This window comes from Thermobia domestica, chromosome 7 (assembly GCF_964235325.1).
Source record: "Thermobia domestica chromosome 7, izTheDome1.hap1.1, whole genome shotgun sequence".
Taxonomy (NCBI): Eukaryota; Metazoa; Arthropoda; class Insecta; order Zygentoma; family Lepismatidae; genus Thermobia; species Thermobia domestica.
The window spans coordinates 204910293-204923358 of record NC_137460.1 but is presented as its reverse complement, the minus strand read 5'-3'; the positions used below and the strand labels follow the sequence as shown (position 1 = coordinate 204923358).

The 13066-nt window shown below is 35.6% G+C and overlaps 1 protein-coding gene across 1 annotated transcript in view; it reads left to right on the top strand.

Annotated features, from left to right (window-relative positions):
* The window catches only part of LOC145688991 (proteasome subunit beta type-5-like), a 69329-nt gene that overhangs the window by 40692 nt on the left and 15571 nt on the right, over positions 1-13066 (top strand). The window contains exon 4 of the mRNA XM_081763142.1: positions 7046-7250. Within this exon, the coding sequence (XP_081619268.1) occupies positions 7046-7250 (205 nt within the window). The remainder of the gene's footprint in view (positions 1-7045; positions 7251-13066) is intronic.

The following is a 13066-nucleotide window of genomic DNA, read 5'->3' as shown; positions in this document are numbered from 1 at the left end:
TGGTTCATCACCGCAGATACATCGAGCTTAAGTTGAGACTAGTGGAATGAAGGTGTACGAGAGCATCATCGTAAAGACGCACTGTCAAGAGAGAACTCGACGCTCCTTGCAAATCAACAGGATAGAGATCCAGATGTTGACTGTCTCCAGTTTATCCAGGCTCCTCCAGAGAAAGATATTCATCGTTCCAGATGACAAGGACGACGCCACTCTCGTTGGATCCATCAGGCTAGTGCTCATTCCTTTTCCTTAGTTAAAAACCTTTGTCTTTCTCTTACCTTTCCTACAACTAGTCGTTTTCAAAATAAAAACATTTGAATTTCATTTAAATTCAACCATAATTTTACAATTAAGTACGTGTTGTGCATCAGTTACATCCCCATTTTGTTGCGTTCATTTAATAAGTATTCTGTGCTACAATTGATGGCACAACACCGGCACAAGATATATATATACCGTTCTTGCAAATAATATATAACTTAATTATGTCTGGATAATTTATTATATATATTTAAACACCAAAACTCAATAGAAATAACAATTTTCAATAATGTGTTTTATTCCTATACCTATAAGCAAAGAGTTATTTGTTATGATATTTATAAGTATGTATATTCTATATAAGATTATGGAAGAATACATATGTTTCATATCAAGTATTTAGAGATAATATTGATAAGGTTATTTACCTACATTAATAATATTTTGTTGCTATAAGTATGTGTATTCGGTATAAGATATAGTAAGAATACATATATGCTTCATATAAATGTCTTTATACGTATTTATAATATTTATGTGGTGCACATACAAATCTATTAATCGGTTCGTACTATAAATCAAACTGAAATGAGAAAACTCTACTCTAAGATCAATCACTGATGTCATAATGTCTTATACAAGATGAATCCTTTATAAGTGTATGGTAAGTATTAATTTACTTTTTATCATAAGTTCAATATTTTTATTTTTAAAATATAAGATATGTGTTTGATAATGTAAAATATAATGGTACATACAATTAAATTAATTGCAATCACTAAAGACATGCATTGGTAACATATCCTCACATAAATACATCATACTTTCTTAAAGATATAAATAAACATTAAGACACAGTACATTGGTAACATACGTAATTAAATTAAAATATAAATAGGACATGGTTAAGAAACACTTCCATACACAGAGAATATAACCTTTCAATATAAACGGCAGGGTAACATCCTGCAACGCACGTCACATACAGAAAATGTTATGCTTACATTTTCATACATGCATGTCACCACCTAATACGTATATTCACAATTATACATCAATAAGAACAGCAAGCATACAAACCATGGAGAAAAAAGTTATATACACATGTCATTTATGAGTGAGCTCAGTTTCGTACACAAATACACCCAAACAGCAATGATACGATTTTAGTCTATGATAGAACTACCTATAATCACCTCAAACATCATATAAAAGAAATAAAATACTATTCTTGGAGTTACCTCCCATCTTTCAACATTATCCTACATATATAATGAATAACATATAATATTGTAACACTATACATATCCTGCTACGTCTCTAAAATGAAGGCAAAACAGGTAAAGTCATTCTTTCTAACCCTTTCATTACACAATTTAACCCTTTCCTTAAATTCGTTAATCTTATTTTATGAATAAAAGTATTTATGGAAAACATATTGAAAAAGATAGTCATATACATATGTAATATTATCAGTAAATTGAGTTTCGTACACGATTACACCCTAACATCAACGATTACTTCTTAGTATATGCTAAGGATCCATTCAAACTTCATCTAGTATGAATAAGGTACTTTTTTGGAGTTGTATGCCTTTTCTCCCACATTTCAATATTATCCAATACATGTATATATGTATTGAACACCATATACTATTCTAACACTGTACATATCACGATATACCTCTAAAATATGCGCTAAATACGAAAAACCGTTCTTTCTAACCCTTTTGATACACATTTTATCCCTTTTCATGAATATTTAATTTCTTAATCTATTTTTTAAATTTATTAAAGAAATATTGTTAGCCGACTACCTAAGAAAGGAAGACCCAACCGCAGGTAAAGACATTATTGCCCTAGCAAAAAACCATAACCTCAGGTAAAGGGATGGGTTGCTACCTGACGCTTACTATTACTGTCAGGTAAAGAGCCATAAAACAAGTTGAGTGACAGCGGTAAACCCACCACAAAGGCTTCTATTGTAAACAATAGGATTTATCTTTCCTACTTTTCGGGACATATTCCAAAGAATCTACTCCCTTCCCCACTGCTGCTCCTTTCGTTCACTGCCCTCCTGGCCTTAGGACTGTAACATTCTTTCATCCAAATTCTATCTCCTTCCTCCCCACCATTTCCAACTAGTTTCTTTAATACAAAGAAAACCAACCCTGTCCAAGGTTAAACAATTTTTAAATGTAGTAACCATAAATCTCTCTCCATGCGCCTTAAGTTCATTGAGCTATTCTTAACAAGAGATACCAGTTCATGGATAAGAGTTTCGTATAACAAAACAATCATGGAAAGAGCAAGTCCCTTTAGAGGTATAGGAACAACGGTATGTAAACTTTATATTTGGAACCTGTCATGTGTTTTAAGAGAATCATACCCTTCATCTTGCGTCATCCTCTTAGGTATCAAAGTATAATAGCTAAAACGTTTCACAACAATTTCATTTAGCTGGCAACACTGAAAATCGCTATAAGAAAAAAATCACTATAAAATACTCAAAAAGAGTATGAAATAATATAAATTAGTATAAAATAATACAAATTCACTATAAATTGTAAAAAAAGGGATGACTTGTAAAATTGATAAAACAGTATAAACACATATTTAATTATAGGAGTTGGTAACACGATGTTGGTAATAATATCCTACCCTTCTACTGACTTTCTATAATAACAGGTTCTTCCAGATACTAAATTCCATCCACGGGTACAAGCAATGCATTCGTGTGAGAGTGGAAATATATAATTTCAAACATAATAGAGAATTTACTAGTAGAGAAAGATTAAGCGCTGCTTTTGTCTGATTAAAGTCTGAAGAAATAATCATAACTCTAAAAGACAAACTTAGAGATTCATAGGACTAGCACAGACATGAAGGTATAATCTCCAGGTATTTCTACAACAAACGATGTTCTTGCCTGTTTTTGATGTCACATTTGATAAAGCGATCATAGAAAAGAAATGAAATGACTTACGCGCCAGGAAAGCGATGGGAGCTTAGTGTGACTACTGATCTGACTGATCTGTGCCAGTATATGAACACATACAACAAATCACAGCTCATCCAATATTGACTAGAAAATTAAGTATCGAAGGGGGTAGTTGTATGATGGTTCGTTGTTTGACTTTACGGTGAGCCTGTCAGTAACCGCATCAAGTCGTTGAATAGTTCATGTCTGAACTGAATCAAGTCAGACATTTGAAGAGAATGCTGTGAACCAACATTCAGATATTGATTGCAGAAGTTCAGGTCGAAAAATTTGAATCTTTGTGACGAATCATGAAGTAAGAACCTCAGGCCAGTCATAGAGGAGAACAGGAATCAAACGTGTGGTGAATTTTTCAAATGTTTCCAGGTTTCTGAGGGAACACTTCACCTGCACTGCATAGGGTAGGTATATAAGTTGAGTAGTATGTACCATACACATTGTCGGCAACCAACAAGTAAAATGAGTGTCAGTCTGATTGTTGTTGCTGTCTCGGTACTGAAACACACTCATATTTGGTCAAGTGTTCGCGAGTGAACAAACGTATGTCAAGTATGAGATTATCAAGCGTATCAGACATTGGTTGTCACCAAGCGACGCTGTGTTTCACACCACAAGACCAACTTTGCACCCGCGCAAGACCATGTTCTATCTCTGGTGGACTAATCACCAGGTGGTAAATTATGAACTTGTAACAGTAGGCCGTACCATCAATGCAGACCTGTACTCCCATCAGTTGAAACGGAGCAACATGCATTGCAGTAGAAGAGGTCAAGAGTTTGTTAATCAGAAGGGCGATATGTATCTCCACGACAATGCAAAACCATAAGTGGCAAGGACGATTAGAAATACTACTCAGCCACTTGGCTAAGAAACACTATCATCCACCATGCTTGTCGAAGCTGGCGCCATCAGATTACCGCCTGTTCCAGTCCCTATACAGCCAACTCCATGGGAAATTCTTCGAGAATAAGGCAGACCAGCGGCACACGCTGACGGAATTCTTTGATTCTAAAAAACCCAAATTTGTCGCCAGAGCATTGCGCAGTTAAAGGAACGTTGGTAAAAGGTGATGGATACAGATGGAAATTAGTTTGAGAACTAACGTTAAGTACTATAGCTGCATATCTATCAGTTCTGATGCTCACGAATAGCAAGACTGTTATGGTTACCTTAATTGCCATTTATAATATTCGAAAATTAATTTCAAACATAAAAATCTGTTGACAAAATTATCTACAGATAAAGTCATTGCATCACTGTATCAGTACTTTTAGATTGGAGATTAAGTTATTAAAAGTTAATCGTAAAATTACAGTTTATGTTTGCTATTATTTATATCACGATCACTACTGTTGTGTGCCTTTATAAATACATAAACTTGGGAGTATCTACTTATTTGTGAACTGGTTCGGCAGCAAATGGAAAAGTTCTCTCTATAGTGTATGCTATATCGGAGTCGTTTGCGAAATATGAAAATTTATTTGAACAGAAGATTTGAAATCATTAAATCACGTAAAGGATTGATTGCTACCAATGTACCAGAGTGCCATGTGTTGTGATGAAGTGTTATGACACAAAATTATCATAATTAGAGGTCTGCGTAGATATAAAATGTCACATCCGTACCGCATCCTCAGTGCCTATTCAAATCCAGACCCCCCTTCGCAATTCCCTATCCATATCCGCAGATAACGAGATAACAATGATACAATTAGTGTGTTCTATGAGAAATAAGATTTCAAAATAGATTCTAACTCAGGAGCGGATCCAGGATGGACATCTGGGGGGCGTCAAAAAATTATGTTTCTCTTCCATCAGATTTCTGCAGCACTGACGGCTGTGCCACAAGGGGTCGAAAATGACTCTTCGCACCCCTGGATCCGACAATGTTCTAACTTTAAAATGTTATTCTTTTTACAATTTTGTAAATCCTATAATATTATGTCAATAAAATTCAAGCTGAACATGAATTATAATATCTTCCTATCCCTAACAGCACAAATACATAGCAGGCATATGCCTATCATGTTCCCTCAGGTACATGGGAATGTGCTCAGTATGTACCTTATGTACCTATGAGAGAGAAATTACATGGATGGCAAGTGATAGTCTCAGTCTATGTCCGCCCCTAGGCACATGCCTGATATGTATGTGGGGAACTTACCTAGTATGCTCCAGGTATGTTCTTCTCCATACCGTAAGCAAAAATTAATCCCCCAAAATATGTTAAATCGCCTTAATGCGCAATTTGTTTACATTAAGGTGAGTCTAAAAAACACGTTAAAAATTAAAAAAATTACCCGGGGTGGGCGCGAACCACCACCCTTTGGATTACTAACCGCCTGCTCTTCCGACTTGGCCACGGAAGCGATCAAGAAAACTTCGCTTGTAGAGGTATAAATCCTTGAGGTCTTTTTAATTTGGCTAAGCAGAGTGCTCTTGTAACCCTGTATATTCGACGATAACCGTTTGGGATAAGATAAAATCAGCTCTCCATGTAATTTTATAACAAAATGGCGCGCGTCTCTTTACTTTATTTCACGGTTCTTCCATATTCACTTTCAAATGATCGGTGACTGTTGGCATCTAAAAAAAATACAATTCTTTATCCCTAGCTACGTAAATAATTAACTGTTCGCATATGCGTGAAAGATTCGGAAGATATACCTCGATCATGAAAGATATATGACCCAAGTGACGACATAAAAACAAATGACTGTCACAGTACGAAACTGAGCCAAGTATATAAATGCTACATTTGTGGTACATAGTCGCAAATATCAATTAGGTGTAACAAGCACCTAAAACTTTAGGTAGCTGACATACATACTTAGCACATGAATACCATATGTACCAAGTGTCGAGTACCTGAAAAGTAACTGGGACACCTAAATGGCACATGCCTAGCACATCTTGTGCTGTTAGGGATTGTAAGTCAGGAATGTAAAATAAAATGAGTAAAATTCACTCAGACACAAAGTATGAAATTAGTGGAAAACATAACGCCTATTTAAGGTTCTCTTAAATGACACGTTCAATGCACAAGAGAAGAAAATGAACTTTTGGTCATCTTGGCCATATTTAATCTTTGAAAATGTCCATTTGAGGCTTCTTTCAGAGTTTAAAAGATTTGTAAATGACTCTTATAATGTAAAAATTTAGTGTTATACTTGTTATGTATATTTAAGCATACCATACAAACTTGATGTCTCTTTATCTCATTACTTTGGTAAATGGAATTGATTCTTTTGTGCTTTGAATGCCTCAAATGCTGACCTGACTAAAAATTAGGTTGATAATCCCATATCTGTCAAATAATATCACAGCCAATCGCTGTTTTTCCTTTCTTAAATCTCAATACTCACAAGGCATAGGCCTTCTTATGAGGAACAAAGGGGAATAAATATAAAATTTCCTTAAGAAAGTAGGATAAGCCACTTCGAAGTTGCTTTAAATTATATTAATACTTCATGAGGTTTCTAGCTAATGCAGTGAAACACATCTTTCTTTGGTTGTTATTCGTTCCGAAAGAGAAATAACACATTACAAGACGTCAGTAATTCATAATATTTAGAGCAATGATCACTAATTTTTTCTCTTTTTATGAATACCCGCCATCTTCATAGAAACTCAAAACATGCCGGAAGAAGGCCTATATATTGATGTAACAGATATCTGTTCAGATTTAAAATCATGTTAATATAAACTATTATGACGTATTAGAGGTATATAAAGACTTATCATGGTATTAGTTTTAATTACAGTTTCGTTCAATCTGTTTCAGGAGCCTTCACTATATTATGTTGATGGTGATGGACATAGAATTAAAAGCAATGTTTTTAGCGTGGGTTCTGGAATGTTATATTCTTATGGAGTCTATGATTCTGACTTTAAACAAGACATGAGCGTACCTGAAGCTGTAGAATTGGGCCGAAGGGCCATTTATCATGCAACTTTCCGTGATTCCATGAGCGGAGGTAAAGTGTTGGGTAAGTAAATCTTAGGTAACTAAATTATCTCGTAATTTTCATTCCGACTCGATTCATCTGGATATAGCATACGTTAGGACTACAGTCTCGGTCGTGGTCGACGGCAGAAATCGTCGTGACTAGAATACTCTATTATTCAGGAAATAAAAAGAGAAACTTCTTAGGATTCAAGAGCCTTTTTTATGTTTAGTAGTGTTTATTTTAAAACACACTAGCATTCTGAGACATTCTTTCTCTTCCTTCGTCTTTCTATAGTCGACACAGCCTTTTAAACTGCCATTGGTGAGAGTCTGAAGTAGCCACTGATAAACATTCCCTACGAGACAACAGTAAGGCTATCTCGTCTTGAAAACGTGCTCTGAAAATAATATCTAATCTCCGGTAGTACATCCTAATTCTATTGGAAAAACATTCTTTCTCTTCCTTCCTACGTATATAATCGAGATAGTGTTTTAACTTTACTATATCTTGTTAAACTCAATATCTGATGGGCTAAAACAGGTCATAAAAGATCTTTTATAGTAAGTTATTCGTAACTCCTTGTTCACAGCTTTTGAGAATCTGTCCTAGTTCTTTGTGTGTTATTTTTTGTAAATGAGTGAGATAGTTTTATTGATTGTATTGTGAGTGCATATGTAAAGTGGTATTGTATGAAGTGTCTTGTTCGCTACACCCAAAACTGTGTTTCCTTAGATACTTGTGTTTTTCAGTGAACATTGTAATGTGTGTCAGTGAACAGTTCTTGCAGCTATGCCTCGAAAGTGTGTGAATCATCCATGTAACTTTTGTTATATTTGCGTTGAAGTACATTTTCGTCTCAAAGACGCAAAATAACTGGGCATATAGGAAAAGCTTATGAACTATATTTTGGTTGCAACATAGATGATCAAGACAAACCGTGGGTACCACATGTCTGCTGTTCTTCATGTATGTTCGTGTTGACTGGATGGTTGAAAGGAAACTGGCATATGAAATACGAAGTGTCCATGGTGTGGAGAGTTCCACGTGACCATTCTACGGACTGTTACTTCTGTATGACTAAAATTGCAGGAATAACAATTAATACGAGAAATATTGTCGTCTATCTCAACATTCTATTGGAAATACGCTCAGCGACCACACTGAAAGACTTCCCCATTCCAGCGGTATCTAATAAATGAAATTTAGAGGAAGAAGACGAAGAAGTGAATGTGGATGTATATAACATGTTGAAAGATGATAAAGAAAGAAATATCCAAGTTTTCAAGAAACCAACAAACCTCAACTTATCAACAAATTGGAATTAAATGACCTGGTACATGAGCTTGATTTAGCCAAAAAGCAGGTTGAGCTATTGACATCAAGACTGAAAGCTTGGAATCTTTTGAGTAGAAACACCAGAATATGTACTTTCTCTGGCAAACGCAAATGGAATTTGAAAATATTTTCTCCCAATCGGATAATCTGATTTTCTGTAATGATGTGAAGTCATTGTTGCATTCCCATGGGACATGAACACAATCCTGACGAATGACTATTCTTCATAGATTGTTTTAAAACTAGTATGAAAGCACATCTTCTTCATATTGAAAATTTGTATCCATCAATTTTCATAGCCTATGCTGGGTGCGCGGTGGCTCAGTGGTAGAGCGTTCACCTCTGGTGTTTGGGGTCCCGGGTTCGATCCCAGCCCCCGCCAAGTGAACTTTGTGGTGGACAAACACCGTGCTCGTGGGTTTTCTCGGGGTTCTCCCGTTTCCTCCCACTTCATTCATTTCACTCATCATCACCGTCTCCTTTAGCCTAACCGGCATAACCGTGGGACGTAAAACTCAAAGATTTCATTTCATTTTTTTTTCATAGCCTATGCTGAACATAAGTGAAAAGATGAAACTAATATTGAGCAGTATACAGTATGATAGGTAAAGATGTCATGCTTGTGGAGATTTTAAAGTTATTGCACTACTGTTAGGACTCTGGTTTGACGAAGTTCTGCTGTTTCTTGTGTCTCTGGGATAGTAGGAACTCTAAGGAAAAGCGAGAAACATTGTAGTTCAGTCAAATTACATCCAAAACAGGTTAAACCTAGATATTTAGAATAAAAAGATGAGACCTACTGGAATTTATTCGTGATCTCTTCCTCATTAACCTCCAGAAAATCCCACAAAATCCAGTTGCGGGTTTTCCGCCAATAGTCTGCCATCTTGGATTTCTCACATGAACTTAGTTTATGCCACAGAAGTTCTAAACTAATTAACGTAGAAGAATCATTCTTTCTTTATTATACTTCTAATATTATAAGCAATGTAACAAGTTATTATCACTCTTCTCCGAGTTACCATTTTTGCATAACTTTAGGATAAAGTGAAAAATTGGGATCCGTATTAGGACACATATTCTATTCACTGCCTCATACAACTTTACAGAGTAGAAATATGAAAAAAGTGCTCGAATAAAAGTTGTTGGAAATTTCATAAGGTTTAAAATTATGTATATATTGTCACTATATACAATGTCAGAGATGCTCAGTGAAGCTTCAAATGTCATCGGAATGCGCACAATTTCTGTAGAGACATATGAATGAATCATCTTACATGAAGAAAAAGATATTTAGTGATTTAAGACGGCTTTTCATTGCAATTTTCCGGTAAGTATCAACAGGTTGGAAAGTACGGCCAGTTTAATAAATTGTTCGTAAACAGTGGCGTCATCAGGGGGTGCACAAGATACCTGAAAGACTTTCGCACTAGCTTTCTGTTCGTTGGCCTATGTGTCCATTGAAGTTAGTGTTTGAGAAAAATGTTTTAAAAAGAACATAAAATGTATTATTCCGCCTTTTTGAATAAATAGTTCTGGTACAGTGCAAATACCAGAAAAATAGATCAAACCTAAAGATCTTTTCTTTTCTTTTCTTTCTTTTTTTTCTTCTTAAAAATAAACCTGTTAGAATACGTTATACTGTATGTATTGATACTATACTAAAACAGTCCCAAAACACCAGTTGTTGGTTTTTCATAATTTTTTTCGGCCAATTATATGAGCAATATGCGAAGTTTATCACAAAACAGTATGGTTAATAATGTATCGTGTTTGATGGTTATGATGATGGACTTAGCGTAAAAGACATAAAACACTGGACATGAGCAAATGAACGATGAATACATGTAATCGTTGAGGATAACATCCACGTTGTTCGTTTATCTCAACAGGACTTTCTTTCTAACACAAAGAACAAATCCGAATTGATATCACTTCTGATGAAATGTCTCTAAAAATCTGGTTGTACTCTACATCAGTCACCTGGAGATGTAGACACATTAATTGTCTTAGTTGCAACAAATTTTTCAAAGTCTGGCTCGTCTGTAATAGTGCGAGAAGATTAAGATATTTTGGATCTGATGGTAGCACTCGCAACAATTGAGACCCGGATCTCGGATCTGGGTCCCGATCTCGGATCTGGGTCCGGATCTCGGATTTCGGATCTGGATTCGGATCTCGGATCTGGGTTCGAAATTCGGATCTGGATCCGAAATCCGGATCTCAGATCTTGATTCTTATCCAAACCCACTCCACCCAAATTGTGATAAACTTGAATATCAAAAATTCGCCGAAAGTAATTTCACGAAGTCCTGACAGTGAAAAAGAAAACAGAAAATTAAGACGAATATTGACAAGTCTATTTGTCTCCTTCATTCTACACTAAAGATCAAATGCTTGCCTTACTAAAAAATAATCTGATTTGATCCGGATGAGAGTTCGAATGTCGAATCTAGGTCCAGCCGGTTGCAGGACCGAGATGAAATACACACATATTTATATTTGAAACCGTAATACAAAACTCGAATATTTAAAATTCCTCAATATACCTATGTCATTGACAGTTAAGAAAACATAAACAGTTAAGACAAGTATTGACTAGTTTTTACGTGTATTTATCTTGCTCAATCTGCTCAAAATATCAAATGTATACCTTACAATTAGATTTAATAATTGTTTAGTAAATCACAATATGAACACCGAGAATAAACTATGAATTTTAGTTCCCCTTATGTAGATTTGAAATTTCGGATTCAAATATAGAATCAGGCTGAAAGATAAATATTTGAGATCTGGAAAGCGAAACAAGTGCTAGTACCAAGATCGTAGCCGTTTGTACCTAGGTAATGCGAGCGGAAGGCACTTGCACTAATTCCGCATGTACTTTGGGGAACACGAGAAACTAAAAACAGATAAATATTCTTTTTCAGGGGCAAGTCGCGCTTTAACATGACTTTTCATGAGTGTTATGTTCAAATACGAAAACTGTAATGGCGACTTGTTTGAAATAAATGCCTTTTCTTTTTTAGCAATAAAGTTAAGTACTTTCATATTGAATAAAACTTAGCAAAACACATTTCACTGATGGTTCTTATGGAAGCTTTCACACTGAACCGAAGATTTCCTCGTGTGGGTATCAGCTTGCTGAAAGACGTGGTTTATCAGGAGGTCGGCCAAGATTCTTTTGGACTTAGCCTGTAGACTGCACCTGGTCTTAATTATTCCCATATAACAAGATTAACTATATATAATGTTGGTTCGAAATGATTTAAAATATCACTAATTGACCTTAAGGGGATAATCCCGATTTAAATATTCGTAAATCAGAAGAGATGTAAAAGTTAAGCGTTAAAATAAACCCGATAATTCCTAATGCAAGCTAATGATAGCAATAAAACTCCTTATGTAACATTTTCAAAGCTAAGATTAACAGTTACGTTCTTGAAGAGGGTTTATGGCAACATAGAATATTTTAAATCCAATTATCATAAGTAGTACCTCTGACAGCCCCGCATTTCACATCACCATCGCCCTTCATCCTGACAAGTGGGCAATTCACTTATCCACAATGAGTTTTCAGGCGTTCCATTGACATCAATATCTCAGTTTGGCTTTGGGTGAACCTTGCTTCGGTGAACCTTGACTATCACCATCAGCAGCTATTAGAGAATCAGAACTTATTTCTGTATTAGGTAATGTCTATAGAAGACGGAGAGCGTGCCTTCGGTGCCCGTGGTCATGGGCTCAATTTCCGGAGAGGCACTCAACAATTTCGATGTTGACCCAGCATCGTGAGGACAATTGGGGAGTTATCTTAAGTAAGAGGTAACGGACTCCAGTCTAGAAAGCCGGCATTAGGGACTTCGGGTGTCGATGCGTTCACTACACATCCCCACTTTGAACGTAAGCCCGCTGGTAGGAACCGATGGACTGTCGTGCCAAGAATTTAGTTTCTTTTAATTATCATAAATGCCTTCTTTATTATTAAATTTTATCCAATATTTTCTTTTCAACTAGTTTGCGAAACTCAGAGCTAGCTACTTGTTTTCTTTTTAAATAATGTTCATAGTTAGCACAACTAATCACTAAGGAAAAACAATCTTTTGAATAAAATTCGCCTCGCGTCTTTCGTAGCTCTAAGTTTAGTTATTTTTAGTTAGTTTTTTTTTTAAGTTGAAGGGCGGTTTATCATTTTCCCCTAGCTTTCTCTATTTTTTTCTAGTTTTACCTATGTTTCTTTGCACGGACATTGCGCCTATACGCACGTGCTTAGTGTGTTCGTTTACAAAAGCGGGCCATTTTCCTGCCACTATAGAAAGTAAGAGTGCACTGTATCAGAGAAATATTAATTGACGTATGTAAGTGAATATATCTGTGACGGTCATAATTACTGTTTTTGCATCGTACATAGTTTTCTCATCCTCATTAATCTCTTCACCCCCGCTTCCTGAATTCCAGTTCTAGTATTCTTTCTTGATGGGGGACTGATGTCTCATGTAGGCTTATTAACTATAACATCA